Source organism: Manis pentadactyla, chromosome 8 (assembly GCF_030020395.1).
Source record: "Manis pentadactyla isolate mManPen7 chromosome 8, mManPen7.hap1, whole genome shotgun sequence".
Lineage (NCBI taxonomy): Eukaryota > Metazoa > Chordata > Mammalia > Pholidota > Manidae > Manis > Manis pentadactyla.
Window position 1 is genome coordinate 34,390,441 of NC_080026.1, and position 15,448 is coordinate 34,405,888.

Consider the following 15,448-nt stretch of genomic DNA (forward strand, 5'->3'; position numbering starts at 1 on the left):
GCACCTGGGTCAGTCACATGATATACAGTAGGTGTCTGTGCCACACCACTTCATGGCCTTTGGGTTCACTTTCTCACCCACCCCACGATGGGATAGGTGGTTATTACCTTGGTCGGAGTTGTTCCAATGATGGCTCCATAGCCAGCAAGGCATGGTACATAGCAGCAAGTTGCTTCTCTATCAAGGTGACCCAGACCTTGCTCCTTTCCATAATTGTGGCCAGGCTCTGGCCGGCCGCAGGAGCAGCAGCAGTGATAGAAGCAGTAGCCTTAGGCTTAGGCCACAGGCCGGGGTCAGCACAGCCAGCAGGAGTGGTTGCGCCTCCACGACCACATGAGTGTAGACATATGTCCATCGGCGCAAGTGCCACTTCTCCCCATCATTTCCTGGGGCAGCCCTCCCCAAGGTCGCACCCATCATGACAGATTTCAGGTTCAAAGGAATCCTGCTGACTACGCCAAATATAAGTCTAGGGAGAGGAAATCCTGGGGTAAAGTTCCTCTAACCACTGAAATCAGTCAAAGGGAGAAAAAATAAAGTTTAAAACCCGTTTATTGCTTATAAAACTGCAGTCAGGCCCATCTCTCCCCCTGCTCCAGCAGCAGCAAAACCGGCCCTCCCCTCACCTCTCAGTTACAGATAAGCCCTCCTTGTCCAGGTAATTAACCATTGATATGGAGATGAACTTCTCTCCACCCCTGGGGAATGATGCAAATGTACTAAAGCCATACTAAAGCCATACTTCTTTCCACCTCTGAATGCCTACTGATATGCAGATATACTAAAGCCAGGCGAGATATTCTGGAAATATTACAATTTCACCCATAGGGGGCAAGGAAAAGCAGTACTCAAGCCAAGAGTGCATTTAAGAGAGGAATTCAGGAATTCAACAGTGTCGCATATTTCACTGATTTGCCCGGCCAGCACCGACCAGAATAACTGCCGTCTCCCCGGCTCTCCGGTACTTTTTACACATCTCCTTTGACTTCTTCACCGTTTACCCCATGGTTCAGTTTATTTCCTCCAATTAGACGGCGCAAGCAGGGGATCTGAGTCTTACTCGTTTTTTTTCCAAAGAGCCTTATACCTACTGCTCAATTAGTAACAGTGGAATGATCCGCAGAATACTTGGGAGACCCGAACGAAGATGCGACCTTCTCAGTACCTCCACAAACCAAATTCCCCAAGACACAGCCACATTGCGCAAGCGCAGAGACCACGCCCCGCGCCCGCCCCGACACGCACGCAACCAGCTTTCCTCGGAAGGTCTTTGCATTTGGCGCGAAATCCCCTCTCTGTGGGCGGGGCTGAGGGAGAAGCCGCGCTCATTGGGCAGGTTTAGCGCGAAATCCCAGAACTCCCGCACCACGATTGGCTCCGGCCGTCCCTTGGCCGAGGAGGCGGGGCGGGGGCGTCGCGCGCAAAGGAGCAGTGTTCACGGAGAAGCGACTCGTGGTCGTCGAGCCCGGCGGCTGTGGCCTCTCTTCGCTGGTCAACGATGGACCTCGCGGCATCAGCGGAGCCGGGAGCCGGCAGCCAGCACCCGGAAGTCCGCGACGAGGTGGCCGAGAAGTGCCAGAAACTGTTCCTGGACTTTCTGGAGGAGTAAGTCGGAGGATGCCCCTCTCTCGGGGAACTGCCCCGAGCGCCCCTCCCGCTGCCCAGCCGCGGCCTCCCGAACCGCACACCCGCAGATCTCTGGGCCGGGCGGGCTGGGGGCGGCGCGAGCTGGGAACGAGCGGCCCACTCTCCGCTTGGGCTTGGCCGGGCCGTCGCGAGGAGCCTGGGTGGGTCCGCCCCGGCTTCCAGGGATAAATTCCACCTCGAGCCTTTCCTCAACCTCGGTGCCCGGTGCTGAGCGGATTACTCCTGTCCTCCGTCCTCACCATCTGTAAGGCCGATGGTTTTATCGCTCCCGGGTACCTGAGCGGAAACTGGCCGCTGGGTCACGTGAAATCCTCGCGGAATCCTGATTGGGCCAGAGGCCAGCCGGGTGGGGGCAGACCCGGCAGCCCTGGAGCCTGTGGACAGGAAAGTGCTAGAGTGAACGCTAGGCCTAGACACTCCGGTGCCGGAGAGCCCTACGCTCTTAAGCGTCGCCGAACATACCCCTTCCTTCCTTTCCGCCCAGTCCGCCTTCCCCACTTTGTTTTGTCAGTTGCCTTCTAGGCTCCTGGTCTCATAACCCCCCTTCCTGGCTTTGCACCACTGCCACCAGTCACTTTTCTTAGTGCATATGTATCGCTGCTGCCTCTTCTGCCTCCAGGATGAAGTGTGAACACTTTGGAATGTCCTATGAATTTCTTTTTTTTCCAATCGTGTTATAATTACCTTTTTTATTTAAAATTTTAAATTTATTTAAAATTTTAGCCTTTTTAAGTGAAGAGTTAAGTGGCATTGATTATATATTCACCTATTTATGTAACCAAAACCACCTTCTATCTCCAGAACGCTTTTCATCTTCCCAAAGGGAAACTCTGCACCCACTGAACAATCACTTCACATTCCTTCCCCCAGCCCCTGGCAACCACCATTCTACTTTCCATGAATTTGACTACTCCAGGTACTGCATGTACTTGGAGTCATACAGTATTTGTCCTTTAGTGACCAGCTTGTTTCACTTAGCGTAATGTCTTCAAGGTTCATCCATGTTGTAGCAGGTGCCGGAGTTTACTTTTTAAAGCTGAATAATATTTAATTGTATGTATACACGACATTTTGTCCACGAACATTTGGATTGTTTCCATACTTTTACTATTGTGAATATCCTGCTTTTAGGACATTCTGATATACATAAAATCCAAGTTTAATGTATATTCCCCTACCTTTGGAAATGTTCTCTCTGCCTGACAGCTATTCATCCTTCAAAGCCCAACCAAAGACTCACACCTCCTTTGTGAAACCCTGTCAGACAACCTAACCTTTCAGACAGCACCAATCCTTTCTTCCTATATGTTCCCAAGGTGCCATTTTCCATTATCGCTGGTAATACAACATACCTTTACCTGTTGGCCGCTTCATCTTGAATATAAATCAATCCTTATCCCCACTTAGCAACCACACCACATTACAAAGGTCCTCAATTAATGTTTTATTTCAGTAAGTAATATATTCACCTTCACTGCCTTATAGTGCACTATGCAGCTACACGCTGGGGATAATGATGAACAAGACAAATAATCACTACTTTATTGGGAAAAAATGTTAACTCCCTCCCAAAATACCATCTTTGATTTGCCATTGCTTAAAGTCCAAATTCTTCACAGCTCCTCTTTCCATTTTCATCTTCCATATCCACCCTGTTATCAGTCACACTCCTTCCATACTTTTTCTGACTGCCCACATATTTGGGAACATTAAAGCAGTCTATCCACCACAGATTTTACTTCATATTTTGAAAGTATCTCAAGGCTGAATTCCAGTGCCACCTTTTATGTGCACGAAACCTTTCTCAATGTTTCTGTTAGACAGAATTAAGTTATATTCCCCTATCACATTTCTGGTAGTCCTTCTTTTTTTTTCCCCTTTTAAATTTTGTTTTGGAAAGAACACTTAACATGAGATCTACCCTCTTAACACATTTTTGACTGTCCAGTATATTATTGTTGACTATAGGTACAGTGTTGTGAAGTAGATCTCTTAGAGCTTGTTCATCTTCCTGGACTGAAACTTTATGCCTGTTCATTAGTACCTCTACATTTCCCTCTTCCTCTAGCCTGTGGAAACCATCATTTCACTCTGATTCTGTGAATTTGACTATTTCAGATAACTCATAAGTAAAATAATGCAATACTTGTCTTCTTGTAATTCGCTTATTTCACTTAGCATAATCTCAGGATTTATCTATGTTGACATATTGCAGAATTTCCTTTTTAAGGCTGAATAATATTCCATTGTATGTGTGTATCACATTTCATTTATTCATTTGTCATAGACATTTAGGTTTCCTTGTATGTCTCTTTAGTATGAATGTTCCTATGAAAATGTCAACCCTAGGGCAGGAATAACACACTGTCATTTTCAGCTTCAGATAACTCTGGCATAGTGTTTTGCAGATAGACATTATTCAGCAAATATTTAACATAATTAGAACATGCTGTACTTGAAGTGGGAATCAATGTTGCCTCAAAATTAATCTACACATTATGTCAAAAAACCTAAAAGCAAATTTGTTTTGTGATACTTTTGGAAAAAAACATAACCAGTATTATTTCATGTATATATATTTCTGTTATCCTGATGTCTTAGCCAGTGAAGTGCCATTTGTTTTTATTGTGGTTTATAAATCAACAATCTGTCAGTTTTCCATATAGAAATTGAATCTTTAGGTTTTAACCTGAATTTCTTGATTTAACATTTCCCAATCTTTATTATACATTATAACAATAAAAGAATAGTAAGTGTTTGTTGATTAGAAAATATTAAATGAAGAAGTTCAGCTCAAAACCTGAAGACCTAGTTTTTCTATGTTCTGGGCTTTGCCCAAAGCATTTTACAGGTATTCGCTCATTTAATCCTCACAGTAGTCTCATGAAGTAGGTGATGTCCTGATCTTTTTATTTACTCCCAAAAGGAGCACACCTACTAAAATGGATCTAACTCTTTAAAGCAGATGGTCTTTAATCAATACACTGAATTATCAGGCATTCGGATTCTTCGTGTGTGTGTGTGTGTGTGTGTGTGTGTGTGTGTGTGTGTGTGTGTGAGGCATTCGGATTCTTCGTGTGTGTGTGTGTGTGTGTGTGTGTGTGTGTGTGTGTGTGGCATTCGGATTCTTCGTGTGTGTGTGTGTGTGTGTGTGTGTGAGGCATTCGGATTCTTCGTGTGTGTGTGTGTGTGTGTGTGTCTCAAAGTGATTTATCAGGAGACATTCCCAGGAAAGACCAGTAAGGACTAGGGAAGTGGGCATTGGAGGGAAAAGATCACAAGTGAGAGTACAGTGTCATGAAAAATCCCACGGTAGGTAAGGCTTCTTCAGAGTTATCCTAACTGAAGCAAGAGGGCCTGAGTGTTTATATCCCAGCACCTGAAATCACTGGTTAAGGGTTTTACTGGATGAACACAAGTGCCTGGGTACTTCAGGAGCTCCATATGTTTAGGCAAAACAAACTTGGGCAGCCTGAGGACTGCCAGCTAACAGAGTCTCAGTTGCTGGTTGTTCTGAACCTCTGTGGGAGACAGCGTACTTGAAAATGGTAGTGGATTAAAGGGGATGTGGGCAGAGCACTGACAGAACCTTCTGCAGAGAGTATGGCACTCCTAAGTTCCCTGTTGCCTGAAAAATAGGGATATTGTAATTGCTTCTTAGTATGGTCCTTGCTTTTTATTCCACTGCCCTCCCCAATTCCTTTCCACCTTCACAGAACCATTTCCATTATCTTAAAGGTACCATGTTGTTATGTGTAGTCTTGCCTTTGTGTATGGCTTTCCCTTTCTGGAATGCTCTTTGTTTGGCTGATAACTCTTGCTCCATCCTTTACCCTCTACTCAAGCTTCACCTTCTATGTGAAGTCTTCCTGAACTGAACCTGGAAGAATTGGCAGTCGTTTGATCATAAAACTATAGCACCTTCAGTCTCTAACATAAGGCATAGCCCACTGGATTACAATTTTTTTTTTTGAGAGGGCATCTCTCATATTTATTGATCAAATGGTTGTTAACAACAATAAAATTCTGTATAGGGGACTCAATGCACAGTCATTAATCAACCCCAAGCCTATTTCTCAACAGTCTCCAATCTTCTGAAGCATAACGAACAAGTTCTTATATAGTGAATAAGTTCTTACATGGTGAACAGTGCAAGGGCAGTCATATCACAGAAACTTTCGGCTTTGATCACGCATCATGAACTATAAACAATCAAGTCAGATATGATTATTCGTTTGATTTTTATACTTGATTTATATGTGAATCCCACATTTCTCCCTTATTATTATTATTATTATTATTTTAATAAAATGCTGAAGTGGTAGGTAGATGCAAGATAAAGGTAGAAAACATAATTTAATGCTGTAAGAGGACAAATGTAGATGATCAGGTCTGTGCCTATAGACGTAAGTATTAATCCGAGCTAGACAAGGGCAACAAAACATCCACGGATGCAGAAGATTTCTCTCAAAACGGGCGGATTCTTCTTTTTAATGCCTAATTCTTCTATTTAATCTGACTTGTACATATCTGCAGGTTTCAGAACAGTGATGGAGAAATTAAGTATTTGCAATTAGCAGAGGAGCTAATTCGTCCTGAGAGAAACACTTTGGTTGTGAGTTTTGTGGACCTGGAGCAATTTAACCAGCAACTTTCTACCACCATTCAAGAGGAGTTCTACAGGTACAGTGTATTAATCATTTTTACTTTAAATAGGCATAGAGCCTGGGAGGCCCACTCTTCTTGAACTGGAAGTGTTCATTTCTAAGGCGAAAGGGTAGCTGTCACAGAGGCTCATTGATACATCCAGTGATTATTTTAATACCTCTGAACTTATTTAAGCCTTTGTGAAGCTGAATATTTTCACATGCAAATGTTAAAAACCTTTGCTTTCCATATACTTTTTGGAAGATCACCTCCTTTTTGTTAGGCATTCAGTGCTATTGCTATGTCATTCATTTGGTCTGCTCCCTCACCCACCCCAGTAGGAGTTTTGAGAAAGTTTGTGAACGTCTTTATAGCAATGACATTGTTGTTCTCTTTAAGTTTAATTTTTTTCTGATTATAAAAGTGATGTGTATTATTACAGAAAATTTAGAAAATAGAGAAAAGCAGGGAGAGTAAAATAATCTGTACATTTATTATCTCACCACCCATAGATAACAACCATCATTAGAAGGTCTGTTGCAGCAAAGTTCTAAAAACCTTCCTGGTCTGCAAGTACAGTTTCCTAAAGATCTTCTGACACATTTTGGAATATTTCCGTGTATATGTAATTATTGGGATCATACCATAGAGCATCCTGTTCACTTAATAGTATAATATATTTTCCCCCATCATGTAAAAGTCTCTAGAAAACATTTTAATAGCTCCATGGTGGAGTTTTTTTGGCAGAAATTAAACACTACATTTAATAATTCAGGGTTTCATTTTGTTTTTGATTGCTATATAAAGAAAGAAACATCTTTTTATACAAATCTTTGCATTTGCATTAAATATGACTATATAGCAAAATCAAGTTAAAATAAACATTGTGGACAGTTGTGAACGAGAAATAGAGATCCATGAGTAAGAACAAGTAGTCCTTTCCTTTACCTGGTAGACTGGCAGATGGAGGACTTGTCTGAATGTTTCTAGTCACATCTGACTATCAAGAATGGTTGGAAGGTTAAGCAGCTGAGTTTATTGTGAAAATACGCAGGAAGAAAAGTTGTACTGACAAGTGAGAGGGAGGTAGAAAATCAGGGCTGATAGAAAAGTCTGTATGCACAGGCCATGCAGTAGTTCTGTTACCTGAAAGTAGCTAATTTTTCAGAGAACTTCAGGATCCCACTGTTAAACCAAACCAAACAGCAGCAGCTTCTAGGAACTTATATTGGGAGGTCATGCATACTTCAGTCTAACCAGCCAAATGGAACATTTCTGCCAGCATGCTTTCACTTAAGTATGTAGAGTCTTCCTGTGCCCTCATCTGTTTCTTATTAATCAGGAATTAAATCTAGAAAAATATGCTAGGTCTTGACAGTAGATGGGAGGCTGCCTGGCTAGATTGTAAACTGCTGAGGTAAATTCATCTTGCACAGGAAGTGGCCTGCAGTGTGGGTGCAAAATGATTATTTAAAGACAATAAATATTTAGGTCCAGCATTTTATCTTTGGTGTTTCTGTTGTCTTAGATCTATTTGTGGTGGAGTAGGAAAGAATTAAAAGAGACTCCTAAACCTAGACTAGATAACAGGAGTGTCCTGCATAGTTAAATTCTAAGGCTTTGTTGACCAGATGAATTCTTAGTCTCAGTTAGGCATGAAGGGGAAGAAAGCTTTTGTAAGCTGCTTGAAGATATCAGTTCATATACTTTGTTTTCTTTTCAGAGTTTATCCTTACCTATGTCGGGCCTTGAAAACCTTCATCAAAGACCGTAAAGCGATCCCCTTTGCCAAGGATTTTTATGTTGCCTTCCAAGACCTACCTACCAGACACAAGTAAGAAACCCTTCTTTGAAAAAAAGGAATTCACCAAGTAGTATGGGTGTTACTAAATTGTCAGAAAATTCAAGAGGTTTTAATCTTAGGTCTGTAAAGAATTACACCCAGTTATACAGAAAGTTTAGTTTTGGATAAATATATTTTTCTAGGGAGATGGAATGGGAAGTAAGTTAAACAATTTCAGTATTTTAGGGCACCTTTTAGAGGACCTTTGGGGGAAAAATTAGTTGAAAATATGGAAACTGAGAACAGTCACAAATTTGTGAATCTTTGATAATTTTTGTCAGAGCTTCAATGGCATGACTTTTAAATAATTTCCCCTTCAGTTATTTTTATTTATTTTTTTCTAGGGTATTTTTTTTAATTTTGTTATTGTTAATCTACAATTCCCTTCAGTTATTTAAAGAATAAATTTACTGGAAGAAATTGAAGTGATGTTTTGAAAACTTAAACTACTGAAATTACTTATAAAATTACCAAGTTTTTTAATGTAAAATGGGTTTGTGACATAAAGTAAGGATTTCCAAACTTAGGAGTATAATGATTTTTTCCCAATAACTTTACTATGAAAAGTAACACATGCTTATTTAGAAATTGTAGATAAATTAAAAATATATTTGCATATGAAACAAAAATAGGATCACCCTGCTTTGTAATTGTGATTTGATTTCTTTGTCCTTATTTTTTCATATTGATTTATATATTTTATTGTGAATGCATGTACATTGTATAATTTTGGAATGGGAACATTGACTAAATCATTCTTGTAGGAGAGTCCAAAAAATACTTTTTCTCTCGTGTGCATGTGTGTCTTTAAGCATAAATTATCATTGAAACCCTTTCATTGAAACAGATAAAATTTCTCAGTGTGGACATGAATGGTCACTAATGGGACATCTGTTTTACAGAATTCGAGAACTCACCTCATCCAGAATTGGTTTGCTCACTCGCATCAGTGGGCAGGTGGTACGGACTCACCCGGTTCATCCAGAGCTCGTGAGTGGAACTTTCCTATGCCTGGACTGTCAGACAGTGATCAAGGATGTAGAACAGCAGTTCAAATACACACAACCAAACATCTGCCGAAATCCAGTTTGTGCCAACAGAAGGAGATTCCTGCTGGATACAAATAAGTCAAGATTTGTTGACTTTCAAAAGGTATTTATCAACTTTTATTTAGGTCAGATGCAGCCTATACTAATAATACACTTCTAGGTACTTGCAACTGTTTTTATAAGCTTCTTTAGGCAATGTTAAGCCCAGTTTTCATGTACATCAAGGGTCATCAAATTTGACTACAGATTTTTTTTTTTTGCTTAAACTTTTTTTATTTGAAAAATGTACTTAAAAGTTCAACAAATCTTTAACATAAATTATGACTCTCAAACCCACTCCCATCACTCTAAATATTGTTAAAGTGATGGTAGCATACGCAGTAGGAAAGCTAAAGGTGAGAGAGCACCAAAGCAAAGACTGTATCCAAAGAAATAGGCATTAGAATAATAGATCAGGATGAGCAGAGATGGCAGGAGTCCCCTGTCTGTCTACCCTATCCTGTTAACCCTTTAGATCTATAACCCTCAGGTTAGTAAGCTACTCTAGGGCAACTAGCTAGCCTGGAACTAACAGCAAACTGGGAATGTATTTCTTTTTATTTTTATTTTATTTTATTTTGGGGGGGAATGTATTTCTATGACAAATCTTAGACCCAGAAAAACTGCAAGAAATAGACTGAAATTTGAAAAAATTAGAACTTGTCACTGTAGGTGGGGGCAAACTGGATGGATAGTGCAATAAGCAGAGTAGACCCTAAGTTCCCACATTCCTGACCCCCACTACAATCAAACAGGACATTTCCTGTTACAGAGCTAATTAGAAACCCATCCCCTAACCTTTCAGTCTCAGAACCAAAGGGAGTTCATCTGATCTGCCTTGCTAATCACCCTGCCAGGAAGGGGCCCGAACAAAAAAATACCTGAGAAAACAAAGTGCCTAAAGACCCTGAGCCTACGTTACTTTCCCACCTAAAGCAGACTCTTCAGCCAGCCAGGGAGTGGGACCTGGTCTTCAGACAAATCTCCCTGAGTCGTATTTGTGTCTGGTTCTAGGACTAGGGCACAGAAATAGCACTTAAAATTTCACAGAGACCAAGCTGGGCTGTCTGCATTGTACTGCTTTTCTTTCCTACCTTTCCCATTTTCACCATACCTGTTCATGCCTCCAGACTGCAGGAACCCCTCCCCCAGAGAGCAAGAATGGAGCATACACCTCCGTCACAGAGACATGAACCCATTCACACACAAGTAACATGGTATTGTTTAGAGATTATGTGCAGCCCTGCTGAGCCTAGTTTACAAGGAGACCTGGTTCATCCATGGCTCAGGTTTAGGATGAATAATGGCATGTGTGTGAGGTGGGGAAATCACTCAGGAGAAAAATAATCTTGACTCCAGAGCAGTGGCTCTCAACTGAGGGTGACTTTACCCCCTTGGGGACATTTAGGTTGTCATAATTAGAGTGGGCTGGGGATGCTGCTAAACACCCTGTAATGCACAGGACAGACCCCACTACAAAAGTTACTCAGCCTAAAATGTCAACAATGCCTAGGTTGAGAGACTCAGCTCTATGGGTCTCTCTGCTTCATACTGTGAGGATTTTAAGATTCTCTAGACTCACAGATGATCGTTTTCAACCTATTGCTCTCACCACCCTCTCATTCTCAATGGTCAGGAAGTCCACACAGACATAATTCCTAGCTTTGCTGCACCCGGTGTCTTCCAGAGGCCTCTTCCTCCTCTCACCTGGACGAGCAGGAAGGTTGGCAGAGGACAGGCCAGGTTTCTAAGACTTAAATGGAATGTCATCAGGTTAAGATATCTCTCACCTTAACTCTTAGTTGGTGGGAAACAATAAGGTTCCTAACAGGGATGGGGTTAAACAATGGGATGGGGGTAATTAAGAAAAACACACCTTAAGTTAATTAACTAATTTTTAAAAAGATGTTGGGGAGCTTGCAGTGCTACAGAAACAGGCCTAACAAGAGAAAGACCTTGGTATTGGTAGAGAGATATGGACAGACTGAGCTTCAGGTCTGAGCTAAAGAGAGAGAACAGACTAGGCAGTAGTCACCCACCCAGCCTCTGCCTGACATGTGCTTCAGGTCAAGGGCAGGGAGGCAAGGAGCTTCTCAGCAAACTCATCTTCAGCTTTGATCATCTCACCCACCAGCCCTATATAAGGAGTTCCAGGTTAAAAGTTTAAAAACAGATGGCACCTAGACCATCATTCAGGAGAAGGTACCTCATTCCAGGTTCCAAAAAAACTCCTATCTCAGATCTGAGTGTCCAGGGCTTTAGCTGAGCTCCTCAGGCCAACAACCACTTTGACTACAGATTTAAACAAAAAATTCATAATGGAAATTTCAAGACATAAATGTGTTTTAACCTTTAATAATTTGGACTGTAATCTCCTTCAGACTGTAACAGTGTATTTGTCAAAGAATAAACAGTAGCCATTATTACAGTTATTAACTAGAGTTGATAAAAGTTTGGAGGAGTAGAAACTTGTCGATATAAGACTTTAAGTTGGTGCTTAGGGAGGAAGTCATGAATAAAAGGAAAGTCAAAAATGGACATGTTTGTCAACGGCAGTGAGGATTATCATGATTGAAGGAGATGAGCCAAATCGGAGATCATCTGAAAGATGATTTGGTAAGAGGCATGGAGGTACTTAGAGTCTTAGATTGAAAAGTTTGGACCTATCTTGATAAGGGGAATATATTTTCAGAGGGGAGTGCATTTCTTTTAAAGGAAGACTAATGGGTCAGTGGTATATAGTATTTAACAAGAAACTAATAATTAGTCAGATGATGTTACCTGGGTGCAAGGTGGGTAATAGCCATAAGAATTGAGGGTTGAGGGGAATGTTTCAGATTCTACAGAATTTATTAACTCTGGGATATGCAAAGAGAAAAGAAAAGTTGGAGCAGCTAAAGCACTGCAAGCAGGGAGGAATGAGCACCAGACTGAAATAAATAATATTTAGTTTTTAATCTTACTAGGTTTTCTTACACTAATCTGATACTTAGTTTATAAGGAGCTCACACTATATGGACAACTTTGGGTTCTTAAGAGATGCTTTATATTTGAAAGAATATAACAACCAAATACAAAGTATGAATCCAGATTGGTTCTAGGTTTGAGGAAAAAAAGTGTAATAAAGGACATTCTCGATAACTGGGGAAATTTGAAGATAGACTAGATAATAGAAATTACAAAATTGAACATTTAATTCTCTTGGCTTGGTAATAGTATGTTACATGAGAGATTATCTTAGTAAATGAGTGCTGAAATATTTAGGGGCGAAGTATCAATCAAGTGAAAATCAATTTATAACTTCTTTCAAATAACATGGTAAAAATGCATTTGTCTAAGTAATATTAACAGTTGAATTGAGGTGGAAAGTATAAAATAGGTGAAATTTTTCATAAAATTTAGAAGGTGGAATACAACATATAACTGCATAGTCAATGTGAACAAAGAGGAAAAAAGAAATGACTTCTTGAAAGTGTAAGTGAAGTTTTTAGATCTTACCAAATTGAGTTTTAGGATAGAAAACTTTTAAGATGAATGTTGGCACATGTCAAAAGTCTGCAAACAGTAAGGTAGTTTAGAATATGCCAGTATTCGTGGCATTTGATTTAGATTGTATGACATTTGAAGAGATTGCTTTTCACTGTTGGCCTTTTATTTGTCTTTGTTGCAGGTCCGTATTCAAGAGACTCAAGCTGAGCTTCCTCGAGGGAGTATCCCCCGCAGTCTAGAGGTGATCCTGAGGGCTGAAGCTGTGGAGTCAGCTCAAGCTGGTGATAAGTGTGACTTCACAGGGACGCTGATTGTTGTGCCTGACATCTCAAAGCTTAGCACACCAGGTGGGTAATCTGTGGCTTAAAATTAACAAGTTCTCAGTTACCTGAATTGCAGAATATCTAGCTTCTTGAATCCTCTATGTTTAACTTTTGGCTACTAGTTAGAGAGTAAGAAGGAAGTATGATGAGAATGAAGACAAATCAATTTTGCTACAAAAGGTACTGTTCTGAAAAATTGCAAAGCCTAAGTGAAATTTTTTAATTAACAGTTTTCATTTATTTAAGTAGTTTTGATTTTCAGTGCCTTTTGTAGTTGAGCTGTGAAACAACCTATCATTCAATCTTTTAGGAGCCCGTGCAGAAACTAATTCCCGTGTCAGTGGTGTTGATGGATACGAGACAGAAGGCATTCGAGGACTCCGGGCCCTTGGTGTTAGGGACCTTTCATACAGGCTGGTTTTCCTTGCCTGCTCTGTTGCACCAACCAACCCAAGGGTGAGTCTTCTTAACAGAAGGTCAGAGTTTGAAAAAGACCTCCCCTGAGCCGCCAGAGTTACAAGCTTCTCAAACTTGAGTTATCTGGCAAGTGTTAAAGGCAAGGGGTTGGGTTGAGATTTGATTCTTTAGTTTTAAATCCAAATTTTCATGTCTATTTTTTTGAAATTGAAAGAAAGTCTTGCTTATTTTCATTGATGAGAGCTCAGTACTTTAAGAGCATTGTTAAAATTATCCATGGTGGGTTTTTTTCTGCTTATTTATTTACTTTTTAATTATCACAGTTCCTCTGTTGTGCTCCCAGAGAAAGTACAAACAGAAAGATTCAGTAATCTGGGAAGTAAATAAGTTGCTGTTTCTGGGAGTGATGAACCCTTGTATTAGTTGTTCAGAACTTGATTCTGTCCTGAATGGAAAAGTGGTGAGAGAGTCTGATATAGTCCAGTATTGGAAAAAGAATAATACTCTGTTATTTCATTTTCATCTTTATGTCAGTGATTAACATTTTATTATGGCATTCAGATTCATTTAGATAGCAATACAAAATGGTGGTACCCTTTTTTGCTCTTTAATTCACTAGACAAATCATACTCATCAGCATCTTGATTAATTTAGGCCTTACTAATTTGAGATTTGATTGATTGATTGATTGATTGATCTTTATAGTCAGTAGCTTCTGATGTTGATCTCCCAGGATATGTTTTGTTTATACTAAAGTTCGTTCTCTTTTGCATTGTTTTGACTTTTCTATACTCATGTTTTTTCTTTTCTTCGCTCTTCAGTTTGGAGGAAAAGAGCTTCGAGATGAAGAGCAGACAGCTGAGAGCATTAAGAACCAAATGACTGTGAAGGAGTGGGAGAAAGTGTTTGAAATGAGTCAAGATAAAAACCTATACCACAATCTTTGTACCAGCCTGTTTCCTACTATACATGGTAAGGGTTCTATCCATTTGTGGTATAAACTTGAAATTAAAATGATGATTAAAAAACTGATTTCTTAAAGTACACAAATCAAATTATGAAAAATTTTTAGTAGGTTAGAAGTCATCTTAAAAGTCATTTACAAAAGGACAAAAAATATATGATTCCACTTAAAATGCAATAAATTCCTAGAGACATAAGGTAGAAGAAGGTTACCTGTGTCACAGGGGACTGGGTATGTTTATGGGTAGATTTCTGTTTGGAAGGATGAAAAGTTCTAGGAAAGGGTGGGGTGATGTTTATAAGATAGTGAATGTACTTAATTCCACTGAACTATACACTTAAATATGGTTGAAATGATAAATTTTATGTATATTTTACCTTGTTTTTTTTTTTTAAAGAAAAAGGTCATTTAGTCTTCCTCTGTCTTTAGGGCAGAACTACACTTAAGTATATTCCAATATCCTAGATTAGTGTCTATCCTCTTTTAATGATCAAATAAAGCAATTGCATGCTATTTCTCGGTTACATGTACTGTATCCATATACCTTTGGTGATCCTTCTTTGATGCTTTCTTGGCTCTTGGTTGCTAGCTGCTCAGTCGTTAAAATCCCCTTCATGTACCAAAGGATACAACTCCATTTTCAGACCATACTTCTTTACTCTTCTTTTTATGCTGCTGCACTTCCCTTATAATTACTCTATTGCTGTGTAACACATTAACCCAAAACTTAGTAGCTTAAAACAACAAACATTATCTCATCCAGTGTGGGTCAGGAATTTGAGAGAGGCTTAGGTGGTTCTGGTTCAGTCTTGAGATTGCAGCCAAGCTATCAGCTGGCAGTCATTCTGCAGGCCTGACTGGGGCTGAAGGTTCCACTTCTCAGAGAGCTCACTCATAGAGCTTACTATTAGATGCAGTTGTTAGCTGGAAGCCTCATTTCCTTGCTGCACGAATTGCTTCCATAGGGCTGTTTGAGTGCTCTCACAACAAAGCAGCTGTCTTCCTCCAGAGCATGTGATCCAAGAGAGCA

The 15,448-nt window shown here is 40.1% G+C and overlaps 1 protein-coding gene across 2 annotated transcripts in view; it reads left to right on the forward strand.

Annotated features, from left to right (window-relative positions):
* Positions 1-1,445: 1,445 nt before the first annotated feature.
* MCM6 (minichromosome maintenance complex component 6) overlaps positions 1,446-15,448 on the forward strand; it is a 38,649-nt gene continuing 24,646 nt past the window's right edge. For both annotated transcript variants that reach the window (XM_036886631.2, XM_036886632.2), the window contains exons 1-7: positions 1,446-1,605; positions 6,184-6,330; positions 8,018-8,128; positions 9,040-9,289; positions 12,896-13,061; positions 13,348-13,493; positions 14,276-14,426. In XM_036886631.2, the coding sequence (XP_036742526.2) occupies positions 1,499-1,605; positions 6,184-6,330; positions 8,018-8,128; positions 9,040-9,289; positions 12,896-13,061; positions 13,348-13,493; positions 14,276-14,426 (1,078 nt within the window). In that variant the 5' untranslated portion in view covers positions 1,446-1,498. The remainder of the gene's footprint in view (positions 1,606-6,183; positions 6,331-8,017; positions 8,129-9,039; positions 9,290-12,895; positions 13,062-13,347; positions 13,494-14,275; positions 14,427-15,448) is intronic.